Source organism: Ranitomeya variabilis, chromosome 4 (assembly GCF_051348905.1).
Source record: "Ranitomeya variabilis isolate aRanVar5 chromosome 4, aRanVar5.hap1, whole genome shotgun sequence".
In the NCBI taxonomy this organism is placed as follows: Eukaryota; Metazoa; Chordata; class Amphibia; order Anura; family Dendrobatidae; genus Ranitomeya; species Ranitomeya variabilis.
The window spans coordinates 697,529,079-697,553,715 of NC_135235.1; the positions used below are offsets into that span (position 1 = coordinate 697,529,079).

Genomic DNA, 24,637 nt, shown 5'->3' on the forward strand with positions numbered 1-24,637 from the left:
GTGGCAGGGGTACACAGGCAGCATTGGTGTGGTCAGCGGAGGACAATTGGAAGGAGGGACCGCAGACAGACTTCCTAGGCCTAAAATAATAAAATAGGCTATATGCAGCTTCCATTATGTGGCAGGGGTACACAGGCAGCATTGGTGTGTTCAGCGGAGGACAATTGGAAGGAGGGACCGCAGACAGACTTCCTAGGCCTAAAATAATAAAATAGGCTATATGCGGCTGGCTATATGCGGCTTCCATTATGTGGCAGGGGTACACAGGCAGCATTGGTGTGGTCAGCGGAGGACAATTGGAAGGAGGGACCGCAGACAGACTTCCTAGGCCTAAAATAATTAAATAGGCTATATGCAGCTTCCATTATGTGGCAGGGGTACACAGGCAGCATTGGTGTGGTCAGCGGAGGACAATTGGAAGGAGGGACCGCAGACAGACTTCCTAGGCCCAAAATAATAAAATAGGCTCTATGCAGCTTCCATTATGTGGCAGGGGTACAAAGCAGCATTGGTGTGGTCAGCGGAGGACAATTGGAAGGTGGGACCGCAGACAGACTTCCTAGGCCTAAAATAATAAAATAGGCTATATGCAGCTTCCATTATGTGGCAGGGGTACACAGGCAGCATTGGTGTGTTCAGCGGAGGACAATTGCAAGGAGGTACCGCAGACAGACTTCCTAGGCCTAAAATAATTAAATAGGCTATATGCAGCTTCCATTATGTGGCAGGGGTACACAGGCAGCATTGGTGTGTTCAGCGGAGGACAATTGGAAGGAGGGACCGCAGACAGACTTCCTAGGCCTAAAATAATAAAATAGGCTATATGCGGCTGGCTATATGCGGCTTCCATTATGTGGCAGGGGTACACAGGCAGCATTGGTGTGGTCAGCGGAGGACAATTGGAAGGAGGTACCGCAGACAGACTTCCTAGGCCTAAAATAATTAAATAGGCTATATGCAGCTTCCATTATGTGGCAGGGGTACACAGGCAGCATTGGTGTGGTCAGCGGAGGACAATTGGAAGGAGGGACCGCAGACAGACTTCCTAGGACTAAAATAATAAAACAGGCTATATGCGGCTGGCTATATGCGGCTTCCATTATGTGGCAGGGGTACACAGGCAGCATTGGTGTGGTCAGCGGAGGACAATTGGAAGGAGGGACCGCAGACAGACTTCCTAGGCCTAAAATAATTAAATAGGCTATATGCAGCTTCCATTATGTGGCAGGGGTACACAGGCAGCATTGGTGTGGTCAGCGGAGGACAATTGGAAGGAGGGACCGCAGACAGACTTCCTAGGCCCAAAATAATAAAATAGGCTCTATGCAGCTTCCATTATGTGGCAGGGGTACAAAGCAGCATTGGTGTGGTCAGCGGAGGACAATTGGAAGGTGGGACCGCAGACAGACTTCCTAGGCCTAAAATAATAAAATAGGCTATATGCAGCTTCCATTATGTGGCAGGGGTACACAGGCAGCATTGGTGTGTTCAGCGGAGGACAATTGCAAGGAGGTACCGCAGACAGACTTCCTAGGCCTAAAATAATTAAATAGGCTATATGCAGCTTCCATTATGTGGCAGGGGTACACAGGCAGCATTGGTGTGTTCAGCGGAGGACAATTGGAAGGAGGGACCGCAGACAGACTTCCTAGGCCTAAAATAATAAAATAGGCTATATGCGGCTGGCTATATGCGGCTTCCATTATGTGGCAGGGGTACACAGGCAGCATTGGTGTGGTCAGCGGAGGACAATTGGAAGGAGGTACCGCAGACAGACTTCCTAGGCCTAAAATAATTAAATAGGCTATATGCAGCTTCCATTATGTGGCAGGGGTACACAGGCAGCATTGGTGTGGTCAGCGGAGGACAATTGGAAGGAGGGACCGCAGACAGACTTCCTAGGCCCAAAATAATAAAATAGGCTCTATGCAGCTTCCATTATGTGGCAGGGGTACAAAGCAGCATTGGTGTGGTCAGCGGAGGACAATTGGAAGGTGGGACCGCAGACAGACTTCCTAGGCCTAAAATAATAAAATAGGCTATATGCAGCTTCCATTATGTGGCAGGGGTACACAGGCAGCATTGGTGTGTTCAGCGGAGGACAATTGCAAGGAGGTACCACAGACAGACTTCCTAGGCCTAAAATAATTAAATAGGCTATATGCAGCTTCCATTATGTGGCAGGGGTACACAGGCAGCATTGGTGTGGTCAGCGGAGGACAATTGGAAGGAGGGACCGCAGACAGACTTCCTAGGCCCAAAATAATAAAATAGGCTATATGCAGCTTCCATTATGTGGCAGGGGTACACAGGCAGCATTGGTGTGGTCAGCGGAGGACAATTGGAAGGAGGGACCGCAGACAGACTTCCTAGGCCCAAAATAATAAAATAGGCTCTATGCAGCTTCCATTATGTGGCAGGGGTACACAGGCAGCATTGGTGTGGTCAGCGGAGGACAATTGGAAGGAGTGTCTGACACAGTAAGTACTCCCAAAAACTAAATAGATGTTAATGTCTCCCAAAAAAAAAACAAAACCAAAAAAAAAAAAAGGTGGCATACTTAGGTACAGGGGTGTGCTCCTATGCTGACTTTCAGACATTGTAATTTGGCGCAAAGTATTTACTGGTGTAAATGTAGGACAGGGCCCCTGACTATTTTAACTAGCATCATACATGTCAAAAAATTGTTATTCTCTGTGCCAGGCATGGAAGGATTTCAGCGCATAGACTAAACAGTGGTGGAGCAGCGAGAGATAATTTTGCAAGTGGTAGAGCACTGTTTGACCTGGGGGGGGAAACTCTCTCCTGGCCGGCGGTACAAGCCCAGGGCCCCTCATGTTACAACGGTGTGTCTGACGTTGGGTGTGCGCCACCACCACCAGAGACACTTCATTGTACTATGAGGGACCCAGTGTCAGTGCCGTCGACCAAAAGTGGGCACACCCACCTCTTCAGACAAACGGCACTCTGACGGGTGCTTGCGCCAAGTGGCGAGACCACGGCCCCGTGGGGGGAGTTAGGCCATTTAGGGAGGTGTAAACATGTCGTATGCTGGACAAACAGCAGCTGCAAATTAAGAGATTGGAACAGTCAGTAACACTAGTCCCACAGCAAGATCTTTTTACAGGAAAGCTAGGTGTCAGCCGGGAAAGGCGGGGCAAAATAATTTGAAATCCATGAGTGGTTCATTTTAATGAAGGTTAGATCATCAACATTTTGGGTAGCCAGACGAGTCCTTTTTTCGGTCAGTATTGAACCAGCAGCACTGAATACTCTTTCTGATAGCACACTAACTGCTGGGCAAGCAAGCTCCTGCAATGCATATTCGGCCAATTCAGGCCAGGTGTCTATTTTGGATGCCCAGTAATCAAAGGGGAATGACGGTTGAGGGAGAACATCGGTAATGGAGGAAAAATAGTTAGTAACCATACTGGACAAATGTTGTCTCCTGCCACTTTGAATTGATGCTGCAGTACCTGTCGTGTCTGCGGTCATTGCGAAATCACTCCACAACCTGGTCAGAAAACCCCTCTGTCCTACGCCACTTCTGATTTGTGCACCTCTAACACCTCTGCCCTGTTGCCCCCTGCAGCTCGTGTGAAAACCATCACCGGCGCTGTGTGCTGGGAATGCCTGAATCAAACGGTCTACAAGAGTAGCTTGTTTGGTTGCCAATATTTGTTTGAGGTTCTCATGTGGCATGATATTTTGCAATTTGCCTTTATAGCGAGTATCATGGAGGCAGGCCAACCAGTAATCGTCATCGGTCATCATTTTTATAATGCGTGGGTCCCTTTTGAGGATACACAAGGCATAATCCGCCATGTGGGCCAATGTTCCAGTTGTCAAGTCAGTGCATATGCTGGGTTGAGGAGCACTTTCGGGCAAATCAACGTCACTTGTCTCCCTCAAAAACCCTGAACCCGGCCTTGCACCGCCAGCACTTTCTATTGCCCCCTGAGAAGCTTCCTCATCCAAAAAATACTCATCCCCATCATCCTCCTTGTCCTCCTCCTCTTCGCCCGCCACCTCGTCCTGTAGACTTCCCTGAGCAGACAATGGCTGACTGTCATCAAGGGTTCCCTCGTCCTCGGCTGCAGACGCCTGCTCCTTTATGTGCGTCAAACTTTGCATCAGCAGACGCATTAGGGGGATGCTCATGCTTATTACGGCGTTGTCTGCACTAACCAGCCGTGTGCATTCCTCAAAACACTGAAGGACTTGACACAAGTCTTGGAGCTTCGACCACTGCACAGCTGACAACTCCATGTCTGCCATCCAACTGCCTGCCCATGTATGTGTATCCTCCCACAAATACATAACAGCACGCCTCTGTTCGCACAGTCTATGAAGCATGTGCCGCGTGGAGTTCCACCTTGTTGCAACGTCGATGATTAGGCGATGCTGGGGAAGGTTCAAAGACCGCTGATGGTTCTGCATACGGCTGGAGTTTACGGGCGAACGGCGGATGTGAGAGCAAAGTCTGCGCACTTTCAGCAGCAGGTCGGGTAACCCCGGATAACTTTTCAGGAAGCACTGCACCACCAGGTTTAAGGTGTGAGCCAGGCAAGGAATGTGTTTCAGTTGTGAAAGGGCTATGGCAGCCATAAAATTCCTTCCGTTATCACTCACTACCTTGCCTGCCTCAAGATGTACAGTGCCCAGCCATGACTGAGTTTCTTGCTGCAAGAACTCAGACAGAACTTCCGCGGTGTGTCTGTTGTCGCCCAAACACTTCATTGCCAATACAGCCTGCTGACGCTTGCCACTAGCTGTTCCATAATTGGACACCTTGTGTGCAACAGTGGCAGCTGCGGCTGGAGTGGACGCGCGACTGCGGTCTGTGGACGAGCTCTCGCTTCTGCTGGAGGACGAGGAGGAGGAGGGGGGACGAACGCCTACAGCCAACTGTTTCCTAGACCGTTGGCTAGGCAGAACTGTCCCAATATTACTGTCCCCTGTGGACCCTGTATCCACCACATTAACCCAGTGTGCCGTGATGGAGACGTAACGCCCCTGGCCATGCCTACTGGTCCATGCATCTGTTGTCAGGTGCACCTTTCTACTCACAGATTTCCTGAGCGCATGGACAATGCTGTCTTTTACATGCTGGTGGAGGGCTGGGATGGCTTTTCTCGAAAAGAAGTGTCGACTGGGTAGCTCGTAGGGTGGTACGGCATCGTCCATCAGGTGTTTGAAAGCTTCGCTTTCAACTAACCGGTAGGGCATCATCTCTAACGAGATTAGTCTAGCAATGTGGGTGTTCAAACCCTGTGTACGCGGATGCGAGGATGAGTACTTCCTTTTCCTAACGAGAGTCTCATGTAGGGTGAGCTGGACTGGAGAGCTGCATATGGTGGAACTAGCGGGGGTGCCGGTGGACATGGGTGACTGAGAGAGGGTTGGTGATGGTATTCTTGCTGTTGCCCTACATACTGTTTTTCCTACCACGAACCTGGTGATTCCCTGACTGCTTTGGCCTTGCGATGAAACCGCCACATTACCTGCAGGTGGTGTGGTAAACGGTTGGATTACAGTGAGGGAAGGGATGTCACGTTGCTGACTAGCTTCATTGTGAGAGGGTGCTACAACGTTAACGGACGTTTGGTAGTTTGCTTGCAAGTGCATGGTGGTTAAATGTCTACGCATGCAACTTGTATTTAGATTTTTAACATTCTGACCTCTGCTGAAGGTCCTTGAGCATTTCTTACAGATGACTTTGCACTGATCATTGGGATCTTGGTTAAAAAATTTCCAGACTGCACTCTTCCTACTATCGGATACCTTTTCAGGCATTGCACACTGAGCTACTTTAACCGGATGGCCACGCTGTCCTACAACTGGTTTTGCCACACGTTTTTGGCCAGATACGGGCCTGCCAGATGGAACCTGTTGCGATGATGATGCCTGCTGCGGCTCCTCCTCCTCCGCTTCAGAGCTACTGCCGCCTGCACCCTGTTCCCCCAATGGCTGCCAATCGGGCTCAACAACTGGGTCATTTATGACCTCCTCTTCTCTGTCCTGTGCACCTTCCTCTGGGTCACCGTGTAAGCCGGTGCTATAGCTTTCATGACGGGGCTCCATAGTCTCATCGGGGGTCAGATTCTGGATCAGTACACTGCGAGGGCAATGTTCTGATCTGAGTCAAAGGAACAGCATAATAATCTGGCTGTGGCTGTGCATCTGTGCACTCCATGTCCGATTCATCTTGTAATGGGCATGGCCTGTTAACAATTTCCCTTTCTAACTCAGGCACTGTATGTGTAAAGAGCTCCATGGAGTAACCTGTTGTGTCGCCTAACGCATCCTTCACTGTTGTTCTGGGTGAAGGACACAAGGAAGCGACTTGTTCCTGACCGGGAGCATCCACTGACGACGCACTGCTCTGACATTTGGCACTTTCCGAGGAGGAGGCGAAAGAGCTAGAGGCAGAGTCAGCAATGAAAGCCAATACTTGTTCCTGCTGCTCCGGCTTCAAAAGCGGTTTTCCTACTCCCAGAAAAGGGAGCCTTCGAGGCCTTGTGTAGCCAGACGATGATGCTGGCTCAACAACTCGAGACAGGGGCTATATTGCTTTTCCCACGACCACCTGATGCTCCACGACCACCACCACTACCATCATTACCAGCTGGCAATGACCGCCCACGGCCACGACCTCTTCCACCAGACTTCCTCATTCTTGGGAAAATTTAACCAAACTAACATCCGTTATGTGGTCCTGTAAAACCAGGTAGAAGATGTACGTGAACTTGTTGTGAATTTACATCTCCCTTTTTTATGTGTGGGAGAATGCAGGAAAAAATCAGGTCCACTGTATTACACTACACTGATTGGCAGAAAGAGGCTGGCAGATATGACACTAACAGGAGTGACGCAGATGCACACACTGGCAATAGAAATGTCCCTCTTTATGTGTGGGAGAATGCAGGGAAAAATCAGGCCCACTGTATTACACTACACTGTTTGATTGTCAGAAAGAGGCTGGCAGATATGACACTAACAGGACTGATGCAGATGCACACACTGGCAATAGAAATGTCCCTCTTTATATATGGGAGAATGCAGGGAAAAATCAGGCCCACTGGATTACACTACACGGTTTGATTGGCAGAAAGAGGCTGGCAGATATGACACTAACAGGAGTGACACAGATGCACACACTGGCAATAGAAATCTCCCTCTTTATGTGTGGGAGAATGCAGGGAACAATCGGGCCCACTGGATTGCACTACACAGTTTGATTGGCAGAAAGAGGCTGGCAGATATGCCACTAGCAGGACTGACGCAGATGCACACACTGGCAATAGAAATCTCCCTCTTTATGTGTGGGAGAATGCAGGGAACAATCGGGCCCACTGGATTGCACTACACAGTTTGATTGGCAGAAAGAGGCTGGCAGATATGCCACTAGCAGGACTGACGCAGATGCACACACTGGCAATAGAAATCTCCCTCTTTATGTGTGGGAGAATGCAGGGAAAAATCAGGCCCACTGTATTACACTACACAGTTTGATTGGCAGAAAGAGGCTGGCAGATATGCCAGTAACAGGAGTGACGCAGATGCACACACTGGCAATAGAAATCTCCCTCTTTATGTATGGGAGAATGCAGGGAAAAATCAGGCCCACTGGATTACACTACACTGTTTGATGGGCAGAAAGAGGCTGGCAGATATGACACTAACAGGACTGACACAGATGCACACACTGGCAATAGAAATGTCCCTCTTTATATATGGGAGAATGCAGGGAAAAATCAGGCCCACTGGATTATACTACACAGTTTGATTGGCAGAAATAGGCTGGCAGATATGCCACTAACAGGACTAACACACGCAGATGCACACACTGGCAATAGAAATCTCCCTCTTTAGGTGTGGGAGAATGCAGGGAACAATCAGGCCCACTGGATTACACTACACAGTTTGATTGGCAGAAAGAGGCTGGCAGATATGCCACTAACAGGACTAACACACGCAGATGCACACACTGGCAATAGAAATCTCCCTCTTTATGTGTGGGAGAATACAGGGAAAAATCAGGCCCACTGGATTACACTACACAGTTTGATTGGCAGAAAGAGGCTGGCAGATATGGCACTAACAGGACTGACGCAGATGCACACACTGGGAATAGAAATGTCCCTCTTTATGTGTGGGAGAATGCAGGATTTAATCAGGGCCACTATATCACAGTATATTTCCTGTGGCACAAAATGAATGGCAGATACCACAGACAGCACTGGCACAGATGCAGAGATATGGCTATATTATTCTCCCTTTATTTTAATTTTTTTTTTTATATGGGAGACAAGTGATTTAATCAGGCCCACTATATCACTGTATATTTCCTGTGGCACACAATGAATGGCAGATACCACAGGCAGCACTGGCACAGATGCACAGATTTGGCAAGATTATTCTCCCCTTATTTTCATTTTTTTTTATATGGGAGACAAGTGAATAAATCAGGCCCACTATATCACAGTATATTTTCTGTGGCACAAAATGAATGACAGATACCGCAGACAGCACTGGCACAGATTTGGCAAGATTATTCTCCCTTTATTTTAATTTCTTTTTTTAGATGGGAGACAAGTGAATAAATCAGGCCCACTATATCACAGTATATTTTCTGTGGCACAAAAAGAATGACAGATACCACAGACAGCACTGGCACAGATGCACAGATTTGGCAAGATTATTCTCCCTTTATTTTAATTTTTTTTTTCTTTTTGGGGAGACAAGTGATTTAATCAAGCCCAGTATATCACAGTATAGTTTCTGTGGCACAAAATGAAAGACAGATACCACAGACAGCACTGGCACAGATGCACTGATTGGCAATATCAATCTCCCTTCTTAGGTGTGGGATAGTGCAGAAAAATACAGGCCCACTGTTTTACACTACACAGTTTCAGTGGCTGGAAGATATATAAAAAAAAAAAAAAGGACTGTACTACAATTACTATCTCCCTACAATAATCTCTGAAAAGTATGGCAGGCAGCAATAAAAAGGAGTGCTGCACACAAAAAATGAGGACAAACAAACAAGATAGCTGTGCAGAAAGGAATGAGCAGCAGGATTTGTGCTTTGAAAAAAGCAGTTGGTTTGCACAGCGGCGTACACACAGCAACACAGGGATCAGAGAGCCTTATAAGCTACACAGCTGTTGCACAGAAATCTTGCCTCCACTGTCCCTGCAAAGAAAAGGTGGTGTTGGACAGTGGAAATCGCTACAGCACAAGCGGTTTGGGGGTTAATGTACCCTCCCTAACACTATCACTGCTTCTGACTTAGCAACAGCAACCTCTCCCTATGCTCAGATCAGCAGCAGTAAGATGGCGGTCGGTGGGAACGCCCCTTTATAGCCCGTGACGCCGCAGAAAGCAAGCCAATCACTGCCATGCCCTTCTCTAAGATGGTGGGGACCAGGACCTATGTCATCACGCTGCCCACACTCTGCGTCCTCCTTCATTGGCTGAGAAATGGCGCTTTAAGCGTCATATGAAACGCGACTTTGGCGCGAAGATCGTGTACCGCATGGCCGATCCCACGCTGTGATCCGATCGGATTTCATGAAACCCGACTTTGCCAAAAGTCGGCGACTTATGAAAATGACCGATCCGTTTCGCTCAACCCTACTTGCGACTATCCATCATCCTCTTAATTACATTCCAGAGGTTTTCAATGGGGTTCAGGTCTGGAGATTGGGCTGCCCATGACAGGGATTTGATGTGGTGGTCTCTTAGTTTTTGCCAGAGCTGTAGTAGACGTCCGGTAACTGGTGATAATTCCCTCATGTGTGGGGTCTATTTGTCTCCAAGCAGAGAAATCACACGTTACATTCCACACATAACACTGTGTAGAAAAGGCGGCTCGGGGTAATTGTGCCAGTAGTGAGGGGGAATAATGGCGGAAATGTCACTGAGGAGAAGTTTCCATGTAGGGTCTTCACTAGGGTTAAGCGGAACGGGTCGTTCATTTTCAAAAGTCGCCGACTTTTGGCAAAGTCGGGTTTCATGAAACCCGATCCGACCCCTGTGCGTGGTCGGCCATGCGGTACGCGACTTTTGCGCCAAAGTCGCGTTTCAATGACACGAAAAGCGCCATTTCTCAGCCAATGAAGGTGAACGCAGAGTGTGGGCAGCGTGATGACATAGATGTCAGTCCCCACCATCTTAGAGAAGGGCATTGCAGTGATTGGCTTGCTGTCTGCGGCGTCACAGGGGCTATAAAGGGGCGTTCCCGCCGACCGCCATCTCACTGCTGCTGATCTGAGCTTAGGGAGAGGTTGCTGCAGCTTCGTCAGAAGCAGGGATAGCGATAGGCAGGGTCCATTAACCACCAAACCGCTTGTGCTGTGGCGATTTCCACTGTCCAACACCACCTTCGGTGTGCAGGGACAGTGGAAGCTAATTTTTTTTTTTTTCCTCAGCGCTGTAGCTCATTGGGCTGCCCTAGAAGGCTCCCTGATAGCTGCATTGCTGTGCCTGTGTGTGTACGCCACTGTGCAAACCAACTGCTTTTTTCAAAGCACAAATCCTCTTGTTCCTTCCTTTCTGCACAGCTATCTTTTTTGTTTGTCCACACTTTTTATTTAATTTGTGCATCAGTCCACTCCTTATTGCTGCCTGCCATACCTGGCTGAGATTACTGCAGGGAGATAGTAATTGTAGGACAGTCCCTGTTTTTTTTTTTTTTTTGTGGGAGATTAAGATTGGCATTTCTGCTAGAGTGCTATCCCTGTGTGTGTGCCATCTGTCACTCACTGGGCCATAGAAAGCCTATTTATTTTTTTGCTTGATTTGGGTTCTAAAATCTACCTGGAAAAAAAACACTACATCAATCAGTGGGAGAAAAATATTGGCCTCAGGGCTTGTGTGCCACTCCTGACTCCTGTGTGTGCCATCTCTCACTCAGTGGGCCATAGAAAGCCTATTTATTTTTTTGCTTGATTTGGGTTCTAAAATCTACCTGAAAAAAAAACACTACATCAATCAGTGGGAGAAAAATATTGGCCTCAGGGCTTGTGTGCCACTCCTGACTCCTGTGTGTGCCATCTCTCACTCAGTGGGCCATAGAAAGCCTATTTATTTTTTTGCTTGATTTGTGTTCAAAAATCTACCTGAAAAAAAAAAAACACTACATCAATCAGTGGGAGAAAAATATTGGCCTCAGGGCTTGTGTGCCACTCCTGACTCCTGTGTGTGCCATCTCTCACTCAGTGGGCCATAGAAAGCCTATTTTTTTTTTTTGCTTGATTTGGGTTCTAAAATCTACCTGAAAAAAAAAACACTACATCAATCAGTGGGAGAAAAAAATTGGCCTCAGGGCTTGTGTGCTACTCCTGACTCCTGTGTGTGCCATCTCTCACTCAGTGGGCCATAGAAAGCCTGTTTATTTTTTTGCTTGATTTGGGTTCTAAAATTTACCTGAAAAAAAACACTACATCAATCAGTGGGAGAAAAATATTGGCCTCAGGGCTTGTGTGCCACTCCTGACTCCTGTGTGTGCCATCTCTCACTCAGTGGGCCATAGAAAGCCTATTTATTTTTTTGCTTGATTTGGGTTCTAAAATCTACCTGAAAAAAAAAACACTACATCAATCAGTGGGAGAAAAATATTGGCCTCAGGGCTTGTGTGCCACTCCTGACTCCTGTGTGTGCCATCTCTCACTCAGTGGGCCATAGAAAGCCTATTTATTTTTTTGCTTGATTTGTGTTCAAAAATCTACCTGAAAAAAAAAAAACACTACATCAATCAGTGGGAGAAAAATATTGGCCTCAGGGCTTGTGTGCCACTCCTGACTCCTGTGTGTGCCATCTCTCACTCAGTGGGCCATAGAAAGCCTTTTTTTTTTTTTGCTTGATTTGGGTTCTAAAATCTACCTGAAAAAAAAAAAACACTACATCAATCAGTGGGAGAAAAAAATTGGCCTCAGGGCTTGTGTGTTACTCCTGACTCCTGTGTGTGCCATCTCTCACTCAGTGGGCCATAGAAAGCCTGTTTATTTTTTTGCTTGATTTGGGTTCTAAAATTTACCTGAAAAAAAACACTACATCAATCAGTGGGAGAAAAATATTGGCCTCAGGGCTTGTGTGCCACTCCTGACTCCTGTGTGTGCCATCTCTCACTCAGTGGGCCATAGAAAGCCTATTTATTTTTTTTGCTTGATTTGTGTTCTAAAATCTACCTGAAAAAAAAAAACACTACATCAATCAGTGGGAGAAAAATATTGGCCTCAGGGCTTGTGTGCCACTCCTGACTCCTGTGTGTGCCATCTCTCACTCAGTGGGCCATAGAAAGCCTATTTATTTTTTTTGCTGGATTTGGGTTCTAAAATCTACCTAAAAAAAAAAAACACTACATCAATCAGTGGGAGAAAAAAATTGGCCTCAGGGCTTGTGTGCCACTCCTGACTCCTGTATGTGCCATCTCTCACTCAGTGGGCCATAGAAAGCCAATTTATTTTTTTGCTTGATTTGTGTTCTAAAATCTACCTGAAAAAAAAAAAACACTACATCAATCAGTGGGAGAAAAAAATTGGCCTCAGGGCCTGTGTGCCACTCCTGACTCCTGTGTGTGCCATCTCTCACTCAGTGGGCCATAGAAAGCCTATTTATTTTTTTGCTTGATTTGTGTTCTAAAATCTACCTGAAAAAAAAAAAACACTACATCAATCAGTGGGAGAAAAAAATTGGCCTCAGGGCCTGTGTGCCACTCCTGACTCCTGTGTGTGCCATCTCTCACTCAGTGGGCCATAGAAAGCCTATTTATTTTTTTGCTTGATTTGGGTTCTAAAATCTACCTGAAAAAAAAAAAAACACTACATCAATCAGTGGGAGAAAAATATTGGCCTCAGGGCTTGTGTGCCACTCCTGACTCCTGTGTGTGCCATCTCTCACTCAGTGGGCCATAGAAAGCCTATTTATTTTTTTGCTTTGGTTTCTAAATTGTCCCTGAAAAAAAACATTTTATTTTATTTGGTTTCTAAAGTCTCCCTGAAAAAAAAAAAAAAAAAAGGTGGAAAATTAATATTGACATTTGTGCTTGAGTGACAGTCCTGCGTGTGTGGCATCTCTGTGATTTGGTGCCACAGAAAACAGAGTGTGTAACATTGTGCCTGATTTTCCTTGTGGTCTCACCAACCTGTAAAGGGATATTGAAATCATACTGAAGTTATTGCTCACCGTGTAAGTTGTTTGACAGCAACAAATGAAGTTACTTTGGTTAAGTTTTTAAAACGATGAGGAAGTCTGGTGCAAGAGGTCATCGTGGCCGTGGGCGTTCATTGTCAGCTGGTAATGATGATAGTGGTAGTGGAGCATCAGGTGGTCGTGGGGTAAAAAATATTACAACAAAGTCTGGAGCTGTGGAGCCAGGTTCGTCGTCTGGCTACACAAGGCCTCGAACGCTCTCTTTTCTGGGAGTAGGAAAACCGCTTTTAAAGCCGGAGCAGCAACAGCAAGTTTTGGCTTACATTGCAGACTCAGCCTCTAGCTCTTTTGCCTCCTCTTGTGAAACTGGTAAATGTAAAAGCAGCGCGTCGCTTGTGGATGTTCACGGTCAGGGACAAGTCGCTTCCTTGTCCTCTTCAGCAAAAACAACAACAAGAGAGAAGGATGCAGCAGGCGACACAACGGGTTACTCCATGGAGCTCTTTACACATACCGTCCCTGGCTTAGAAAGTGAAACACTTAACAGCCCATGCCCATTACAAGTAGATTCTCACATGGAGTGCACTGATGCACAGCCACAGCCAGACTGCTATGCTGGTCCTTTGACTCAGACCACAACATTGCCCTCTCAGGGTACTGATCCACAATCAGACCCAGATGAGACTATGTTGCCCCGCCACGAACGCTATACCACCGACCGACACGGTGACACAGACGAAGTTGCACACGAGCTCGAAGAGGAGGTAATAGATGACCCAGTTGTTGACCCCGATTGGCAGCCATTGGGGGAACAGGGTGCAGGCAGCAGTAGTTCAGAAGCGGAGGTGGAGGAGGGGCCGCAGCAGGCATCAACATCGCAACAGGTTCCATCTGCCGGGCCCGTATCTGGCCCAAAACGCGTGTCAAAGCCAAAACCTGTTGGAGGACAGCGTGGCCATCCGGTTAAAGCTCAGTCTGCAATCCCTGAAAAGGGATACGATGCTAGGAAGAGTGCAGTCTGGCATTTTTTTAAACAACATCCAATTGATGAGCGCAAAGTCATCTGTCAAAAATGTTCAACTAGCTTAAGCAGAGGTCAGAATCTGAAAAGTCTCAATACTAGTTGCATGCATAGACACTTAACCACCATGCATTTTCAAGCCTGGACTAACTACCAAACGTCCCTTAAGGTTGTAGCACCCTCGGCCAATGAAGCTAGTCAGCAACGCAACATCCCTTCCGTCACTGTAAGGCCACCATTTTCCACACCACCGGCAGTATCTGTGCAGGTTTGTTTGCCAGCCAAAAGCAGTCAGGGTCACGGAATCGCCAGTTTTGTAGGAGGAAATATTGCATCTAGGACACCGGCGGAAACAATACCATCTCCAACCGTCTCTCAGTCTGCCATGTCCACCGGCACACCCGAAAGTTCCACGTTCTCCAGCTCTCCTGTCCAGCTCTCCCTACATGAGACTCTGGTTAGAAAAAGGAAGTACTTATCCTCACATCCGCGTACACAGGGTTTTAACGCCCACATAGCTAGACTAATCTCGTTAGAGATGATGCCCTACCGGTTAGTTGAAAGCGAAGCTTTCAAAGCCCTGATGGAGTACACTGAACCACGATACGAGCTACCCAGTCGACACTTTTTTTCCAGAAAAGCCATCCCAGCCCTGCACCAGCATGTTAAACAGTGCATCGTCCATGCACTCAGGCAATCTGTGAGTACAAAGGTGCACCTGACTACAGATGCATGGACCAGTCGGCATGGCCAGGGACGTTATGTGTCCATCACGGCACACTGGGTGAATGTGGTGGATGCAGGGTCCACAGGGGACATCAATTTCGGGACAGTTGTGCCTAGCCCACGGTCTAGGAAACATTTGGCTGTAGGCGTTCGCACCCCCTCCTCCTCCTCCTCGTCCTCCTGCAGAAGCGACAGCTCTTCCACAGACCGCAGTCGGCCAACCACTCCATCGGCAGATGACAGTGTTGCACACCAGTTGTCCCATTATGGGTCAGCTACTGGCAAGCGTCAGCAGGCTGTATTGGCTATGAAGTGTTTGGGCGACAGCAGACACACCGCGGAAGTTCTGTCCGAGTTCTTGCAACAAGAAACGCAGTCGTGGCTGGGCACAGTAGATCTTGAGGCAGGCAAGGTAGTCAGTGATAACGGAAGGAATTTCATGGCTGCCATCTCCCTTTCCCAACTGAAACACATTCCTTGCCTGGCTCACACCTTAAACCTGGTGGTGCAGTGCTTATTGAAAACTTATCCTGGGTTCTCCGACCTGCTCCTCAAAGTGCGTGGACTTTGCTCACATATCCGACGTTCGCCTGTACACTCCAGCCGTATGCAGACCTATCAGCGGTCTCTGAACCTTCCCCAGCATCGCCTAATCATAGACGTTGCAACAAGGTGGAACTCAACACTGCACATGCTTCAGAGACTGTGCCAACAGAGGCGGGCTGTTATGTTTTTGTGGGAGGATACACATACACGGGCAGGCAGTAGGATGGCAGACATGGAGTTGTCAGGTGTGCAGTGGTCGAAGATACAAGACATGTGTCAAGTCCTTCAGTGTTTTGAGGAATGCACACGGCTGGTTAGTGCAGACAACGCCATAGTAAGCATGAGCATCCCCCTAATGTGTCTGCTGATGCAAAGTTTGACGCACATAAAGGATCAGGCGTCTGCACCAGAGGAAGAGGAAAGCCTTGATGACAGTCAGCCATTGTCTGGTCAGGGCAGTGTACAGGACGAGGTAGCGGGCGAAGAGGAGGTGGAGGACGAGGAGGATGATGGGGATGAGTATATTTTTAATGAGGAAGCTTTCCCGGGGGCACTGGAAATTGGTTGCGTGGCAAGGCCGGGTTCTGGTTTTTTGAGGGACACAATTGACGTAGATTTGCCTGAAACTGCCCCTCAACCAATCACAACCGGAGATTTGACAACTGGAACTTTGGCCCACATGGCGGATTATGCCTTACGTATCCTCAAAAGGGACACACGCATTACTAAAATGATGAACGATGACGATTACTGGTTGGCCTGCCTCCTTGATCCACGCTATAAAGGCAAATTGCAAAATATTATGCCACATGAGAACTTGGAACTAATATTAGCAACCAAACAATCAACTCTTGTTGACCGTTTGCTTCAGGCATTCCCAGCACACAGCGCACGTGATCGTTCTCACACGAGCTCCAGGGGGCAGCAGACCAGGAGTGTTAGGGGTGCACACATCAGAAGTAGCGTTGGACAGAGGGGTTTTCTGACCAGGTTGTGGAGTGATTTTGCTATGACCACAGACAGGACAGGTACTGCTGCATCAATTGAAAGTGACAGGAGGCAACATTTGTCCAGTATGGTTACTAACTATTTTTCATCCCTTATCGATGTTCTCCCTCAACCGTCATTCCCATTTGATTACTGGGCATCAAAATTAGACACCTGGCCCGAATTGGCAGAATATGCATTGCAGGAGCTTGCTTGCCCGGCAGCTAGTGTCCTGTCAGAAAGAGTATTCAGTGCTGCAGGTTCAATATTAACCGAAAAAAGGACTCGTCTGGCTACCCAAAATGTTGATGATCTAACATTCATTAAAATGAACCACAACTGGATTTCGAAATCTTTTGCCCCACCTAGCCCCGCCGACACCTAGCTTTCCTAGGAAAAGCTCTTGCCTGTGGACTACTGTGAATTGCTTGTCTAATGTCTAATTTGCTGCAGCTGATTGTTCAGCATACGACATGTTTACACCTCCCTAAATGGCCAAACTCCCCACACGGGGCCGTGGTAACGCAACTTGGTGCAAGCACCCGTGAGACTGCTGTTTGTCTGAAGAGGTGGGTGTGCTCGCTTTTGGTCGACGGCATTGCTAATGGGTCCCTCATAGTACAATAAAGTGTCTCTGGCGGTGGTGGTGCGCACCCAACGTTAGACACACTGTTGTAACATGAGGGGCCCTGGGCCTGTACCGCCGGCCACAAGAGAGTTCACCCACCCCCAGGTCAAACATTGCTCTACCACTTCCACAGTTATCTCTCACACTTCCACCAATGTTTAGTCTATGCGCTGACATCCTTCCATTCCTGCCACTGACAATACCATTGTGTTGACATGTATGATGGTACTTAACATAGTCAGGGCCAGTGTCCTCTATTTACCACATTAAATACTTTCGCTAAATTAGTAGGTCTGAAACTACGCAGAGGATCCCACCCCTGAACCTAATGATTGCACCCTTTAGTGTTTTCGTTTTGTTTTAATGCGAGACATTCACATTTATTTATTGTTTTGGACTACTAACTGGCAGACACTCATTACAATCGGCCTCCACTGACCAGACCACTGCTGCCCGTGTACCCCTGTAACCAATTTTAAAGTGCGTACAGCCAGCCCATTTTATTATGTTAGGCCTTCGAAGCCTGTCTGCGGTCCCTTCTTCCACTAGGCCACCACTGACCATACCACTGCTGCCCGTGTACCCCTGGAACCAATTTTAAATTGCCTACAGCCAGCCCATTTTATTATGTTAGGCCTTCGAAGCCTGTCTGCGGTCCCTTCTTCCACTAGGCCACCACTGACCAGACCACTGCTGCCTGTGTACCCCTGGAACCAATTTTAAAGTGCCTACAGCCAGCCCATTTTATTATGTTAGGCCTTCGAAGCCTGTCTGCGGTCCCTTCTTCCACTAGGCCACCACTGACCAGACCACTGCTGCCCGTGTACCCCTGGAACCAATTTTAAATTGCCTACAGCCAGCCCATTTTATTATGTTAGGCCTTCGAAGCCTGTCTGCGGTCCCTTCTTCCACTAGGCCACCACTGACCAGACCACTGCTGCCCGTGTACCCCTGGAACCAATTTTAAATTGCCTACAGCCAGCCCATTTTATTATGTTAGGCCTTCGAAGCCTGTCTGCGGTCCCTTCTTCCACTAGGCCTCCACTGACCTGTCTAATGCTGCCGCCGTGTACCCCTGGAACCAATTTTAAATTGCCTACAGCCAGCCCATTTTATTATGTTAGGCCTTCGAAGCCTGTCTGCGGTCCCTTCTTCCACTAGGCCACCACTGACCAGACCACTGCTGCCTGTGTACCCCTGGAACCAATTTTAAAGTGCCTACAGCCAGCCCATTTTATTATGTTAGGCCTTCGAAGCCTGTCTGCGGTCCCTTCTTCCACTAGGCCACCACTGACCAGACCACTGCTGCCCGTGTACCCCTGGAACCAATTTTAAATTGCCTACAGCCAGCCCATTTTATTATGTTAGGCCTTCGAAGCCTGTCTGCGGTCCCTCCTTCCACTAGGCCTCCACTGACCTGTCTAATGCTGCCGCCGTGTACCCCTGGAACCAATTTTAAAGTGCCTACAGCCAGCCCATTTTATTATGTTAGGCCTTCGAAGCCTGTCTGCGGTCCCTTCTTCCACTAGGCCACCATTGACCAGACCACTGCTGCCCGTGTACCCCTGGAACCAATTATAAAGTGCCTACAGCCAGCCCATTTTATTATGTTAGGCCTTCGAAGCCTGTCTGCGGTCCCTCCTTCCACTAGGCCACCACTGACCAGACCACTGCTGCCCGTGTACCCCTGGAACCAATTTTAAATTGCCTACAGCCAGCCCATTTTATTATGTTAGGCCTTCGAAGCCTGTCTGCGGTCCCTCCTTCCACTAGGCCACCGCTGACCAGACCACTGCTGCCCGTGTACCCCTTGAAACCTATTTTACAGTGCATAGAGCCTTTTTTTAATTTTATTTAATATTAATAAAGCCATGATGGACTACGCGGTACCATGCTATGAGCTACCCAGTTGACAATTCTTTTGCGAGAAAAGCCATCCCACCCCTCCACTAGCATGTTAAAGACCGCATTGCCCATGCACTCTGTCAATCTGTGAGTCCAAAGGTACACCTGACAACAGACACATGGACCTGTAGGCATGGCCACGGAAGGTTACGTGTCCTTTGTGGCGCAATGGGTTAATGTATTGGATGCATGGTCCACACAGGGGACAGCCTGGTAAGTCTGTCTGCAGTCCCTAATTCAAGTTGTCCTCCACTGAACAAAGCTGAGTTTCCACCTTCTGGCTCTCATTAAGTGGTGTTTTTTACAAGATTGGTGGTTCCGGCCTACTAACGGTGTCTGCCCCTGCCTGGTGTTGTCCTCCACTGAACAAAGCTGAGCTTCAACCTTCTGTTCCTGATTAAGATTTAAAAAAAAAAATTGGGTGTTTATGGCCTACTAACGGTGTCTGCCCCTGCCTGGTGTTGTCCTCCACTGAACAAAGCTGAGCTTCAACCTTCTGTTCCTGATTAAGATTAAAAAAAAAAAAATTGGGTGTTTATGGCCTACTAACGGTGTCTGCCCCTGCCTGGTGTTGTCCTCTACTGAACAAAGCTGAGCTTCTACCTTCTTGATCTTATTAAGATTTAAAAAAAAAAAGTTTAGGGCCTACTAACGGTGTCTGCCCCTGCCTGGTGTTTGTCCTCAACTAAATAAAGCTGAGCTTCAACCTTCTGGCTTTCGGCCTATAGTATCAGATATTAAACTGCATTTGGCCTTCAACTTTGGTTCCGGCCTACTAACGGTGTCTGCCCCTGCCTGGTGTTGTCCTCAACTGAATAAAGCTGTGCTTCAACCTTCTGGCTTTCGGCCTATAGTATCAGATATTAAACTGCATTTGGCCTTCAACTTTGGTTCCGGCCTACTAACGGTGTCTGCCCCTGCCTGGTGTTGTCCTCCACTGAAAAAAGCTGAGCTTCCACCTACTGGCTCTCATTAACTGCTGGTTTTTAAAAGATTGGTGGTTCCGGACTACTAACGGTGTCTGCCCCTGCCTGGTGTTGTCCTCCACTGAACAAAGCTGAGCTTCCACCTACTGGCTTTCGGCCTATAGTATCATCAGATATTAAACTGCATTTGGCCTTCAACTTTGGTTACGGCCTACTAACGGTGTCTGCCCCTGCCTGGTGTTTGTCCTCAACTGAATAAAGCTGAGCTTCAACCTTCTGGCTTTTGGCCTACAGTAGCAGATATTAAACTGCATTTGGCCTATTAGTGTGTTTGGGCCCTTAAAACAGTGTCTGCTGCTCCTGTGTTTGCTACTCCACTCAACAAAGCAATGCCGCCTGTTTAGTCCTGTTACCAATTTTGAACTGCATTTAGCCCACTTTATTCTTTGGCCCTATATCTGTTTCCTCCTCATCCTGCCCACTGCCCAGCCACTGCTACATGAGTCTGCTGGTACATTGCTCTAGACCACTACATTCCCCTTGCACTCTACACAGCCAGACTCTGACCCTGCTGAAAGTAAGGTTCCCCTTCCCGCATGTTATACCACCTTACACAGGGACAAAGAGGAAGGTGCAGATGAAAGTGCAGGTTCCTTCATCAGGTGGGGGGGGGCATACTCGTTGGCGACGTCACTGGCACAGGGCCCCTCAGAGTACGCAAAAGTGTCGCTGCTGGTGGGAGGCGCCCCCGCCATGCAAACACACAGCGCTGTACTTTGAGGGGCCCTGTGCCAGTGCCAATGCGAACGAGTGGCCCCCCCTGCTTGTTCAGGATCACAGCACTTGCAACGTTGAAATACTTACCTCTCCCTGCTCCACCGCCGTGACGTAGTCCACGTTTCCTGGGCCCACTAAAACTTTCAACCAGCCCTACCCCCCACAACTTTTGCCAAATGACCCCCAATTTCCAATGCCCAACTATTATTATAAAGTTAATTAAGATTGACAAGCTTCAGAAAACAAGAATGGATGTTTTTGGCATTAAAATGGGCACTGTAGGTGTTTCCACTGCCGACTATACTTCCCCATTGACTTGCATTGGGTTTCGTGTTTCGGTCGATCCCCGACTTTTAGCGATAATCGGCCGACTGCACTCGACTCGACTCTGGACAAAGTCGGGTTTCATAAAACCCGACTCGATCTTAAAAAAATGAAAGTCGCTCAACCCTAGTCTTCACTGCTATCATTCCCTGAGGCCCCTGATCATGTGACTCCCTGACTCCTCCCTTCCTGTGACCTCATCACAGGTCCTGTGCACACAGAACAACCATATATGTGGAGGGCGGCTCTGCAGGTGGAGGTAGGTGCTGGAGATTCCCCATTACTGAGCGCGGGGGACATTAACCCCTTCAGCACGAAGACGCTTTTGGGGTCTCTGTGTGGTGTGAACAGTGACGTAACAGCTGTAGACAGAATTCGGCTTCGCTGGTTCCCAAGTCCTCAGACACCTGCAGGATGAGAGGACAGAAGCCCAGAGAAGTTCTCCCACAATGCGATGATTCCTCTCCTAGTTCCGCCCCAGCACAATAATGTAGATACTAGTGATGAGTGAGCCGCTCGGCCCTTGATCCAGTATCCTGTGTGCTTGGGCCCCGTATGTCTCACGGCTGTTAGACGGCCAATAAACCTAGTTACATGGGTTGAATAACGACCTAGGTCCATCAAGTTCAACCTTTCTCCACCAATTGTTCATTTTGTCACTAATGTAACTATAACCCACAGTGTTACTTGTACTGAGGAAATCATCCAGCCATTTTTTAAAAGCTGTTACAGTGTCTGCCGTGCTAGGTGCATTACTCTACATTTATCAATATTAAACCTCATTTCATCTTATCCGGATCATTTTTTAATATTGTAATTTCAAGGTCAGATTTTAACCCCTTCACGACCTTGCCCTTTTCCGTTTTTGCGTTCTCATTTTTCACTCCCCTCCTTCCCTGACCCATAACTTTTTTATTTTTCCATCAATATGGCCATGTGAGGGCTTATTTTTTTGTGGGACAAGTTGCACTTTTGAACGTCATCATTGGTTTTAGCATGTCGTGTACTAGAAAACAGGAAAAAAATTCCAAGTGCAGTGAAATTGCAAAAAAAGTGCCATCCCACACTTGTTCTTTGTTTGGCTTTTTTGCTAGGCTCACTAAATGCTAAAACTGACCTGCCAATGTGATTCTCCAGGTCATTACGAGTTCATAGACACCAAATATGTCTAGGTTATGTTTTATCTAAGTGGTAAAAAAAAATTTCAAAAACTTTGCTAAAAAAAAATAAATTGCGCCATTTTCTGATACCCGTAGCTAGCGTCTCCACTTTCTGTGATCTAGGGACAGGTGAGAGCTTATTTTTTGCGTGCCGAGCTGACGTTTTTAATGATACCATTTTAGTGCAGATACATTCTTTTGATCGCCTGTTATTGCATTTTAATGCGATGTCGTGGCGACCAAAAAAACATAATTCTGGTGTTTCAATTTTTTTTCTCGTTACACTGTTTAGCGATCAGGTTAATCCTTTTTTTATTGATAGATCAGGCGATTCTGAACACGGCAATTCCAAATATGTGTAGGTTTGATTTTTTTAAACTTTTATATATATTTTTTCAGATTTTTTAAATCTTTTTTTCACTTTTGCCATGCTTCAATAGCCTCCATAGGAGGCTAGAAGCTGGCATAGCCTGATCGGCTCTGCTACATAGCGGCAATCATCAGATCGCTCCTATGTAGCTGGTTTACAGGCTTCCTATGAGTGCCGACGACAGGGTGGCACTCACAGCAAGCCTGCATCAGTAACCATAGAGGTCTCAAGGAGACCTCTGGTTACTATGCCAACGCATTATTGACCCCCAATCATGTGACGGGGTCGGCGATGCGCTTATTTCTGGCCTGATGGCCGGAAGTGCCGGTTAAATGCCCATGTCAGCATTTGACAGCGGCATTTAACTGGTTAATAGCGGCGGGTGAATTGCGATTTCACCCGCCGCTATTGCGGGCACATGTCAGCTGTTCAAAACAGCTGACATGTTCCGGCTTTGAGGTGGGCTCAGCGCCGAAGCCCACATCAAAGCAGGGGATCCGACCTCCACAGTAATAGTACGGCAGAGGTCGTGAAGGGGTTAATATCCTACATATTTTGGTGTCGTCAGCAAAGACTGACACTTTACCCATCTGCAAGGTCATTAATGAAGAGGTTAAAAAGAATTGGTCCTAGCACAGATCCACTGCTGACTACATCTTATTTAGAGATATTAACTCTTTGTTTCCTGTCATTTAGCCAATTCCTTACCCATCTGCATATAGTGCCCCCAGTCCTTGCTTCTGTAGCTTCAGTATAAGGGCTTGTTTCCATTTGCGAGAAACACGTCCCTGTCTCGCATGTGGAAACCAAGCTCTGGCGCTGGCACTTTGGAGCGGAGCGTGCAGCTCCATGTGTTGCTATGCGGCCGCATGTGCCGCTCCAAAGTGGTGGTGCCAGAGCTTGGTTTCCACATGCGAGACACGGACGTGTTTCTCGCAAATGGAAACAAGCCCTAAGGCTGTTATGTGGTACAGAATCAAATGTCTTTGCAAAGTCCTGATAAATCACATAATTACCAACATCCAGATTTGCACTCACCTCCTCATAGAAATACAACATGTTAGTTAGACAAGACTTAGCTTTCATGAGTCCATGCTGGTTGTCAGTTATATTATTCTCTGCAATATATCTCTGCAATATCTCTGCAGGTCATCTCTTATGATGCCCTAAACAGTTATGCACACTATTGATGTCAGACTTACCAGATGGTAGTTACCTGGATCCACCTTCTTACCTTTCTTAACCCTGCTGTTCTGTTAGGTCAAAAATGACCGTTTTTGAAATTCTATAATGTTATAAAAATTCAGCGTGTGATTCTGAGACTTGAGGCTCCCTGACTTTTCGTCATTAGGGGGGTACTCTCTGTGGGAATTTTTTTTTTTTTTTATTTTTGTTTACTTTATTTGGTACAATTTTTTTTACACTTGTACTGTTCGGTCAAAAATGACCGATAGGCCTTTATTCAGCTCTCCAGACAATTTTTGACAAAAATAAAGGTGCTATCACCTCATTTTGAACTATATATTGCATCTACTACTATTTATCAATGTATCTGACTACTTTTGGTCAGAACAGATTTACACATACCAACATTTTCAAGTTGCGATACAGCCGACGGATTCGCTTCCAGTATAGCTATGCGCAATTTATTTCACTGGTTTTTATTTACCCTGCTGTTCATATAGATCTAGTTCCATTCAGTTGTCAACATTTCATATTGTAAATCATGATTTTCTGATTTTCCATGTGTTTGCTGGTTGTACAGTATTACACAGTTATACAGTATTATAAATCTAATATGTGTTGCAAATGTGCAAAATACTTGTGCAAGCGTCATGTAAATTATACATGTGATCAATGCAAGTAATACATTGATCGCATTTATCATTTGTTTTTGACAAAAAACCTTTCTTTTTTTTGAAAAGTTTGTATATAGTTTAGAATAAAGAAAAGTTTTTATGTGCAATATGAAGCAAATATTGCAAAAAATGTTAATTTATTTGATTCAAAAAATAAAAGTTTTTGATTTAATTTTTCATCTGATTATTGAAAACCATGTTCACATACAGTAAAACAATGCAACAGGTAATCAAATAACACTTGAAT

The 24,637-nt window shown here is 47.0% G+C and overlaps 1 protein-coding gene across 2 annotated transcripts in view; it reads left to right on the forward strand.

Annotated features, from left to right (window-relative positions):
• The window catches only part of LOC143767741 (uncharacterized), a 66,052-nt gene that overhangs the window by 5,383 nt on the left and 36,032 nt on the right, over positions 1-24,637 (forward strand). Inside the window, exon 1 of one of the 2 annotated variants that reach the window (XM_077256254.1) lies at positions 21,203-21,260. The exons of the other annotated variant lie outside the window; for it this stretch is intronic. Coding sequence (XP_077112369.1) covers positions 21,234-21,260 — 27 coding nt within the window. The 5' untranslated portion in view covers positions 21,203-21,233. Of the gene's footprint in view, positions 1-21,202; positions 21,261-24,637 lie in introns of those variants that run through there. 2 annotated transcript variants of the gene reach the window in all.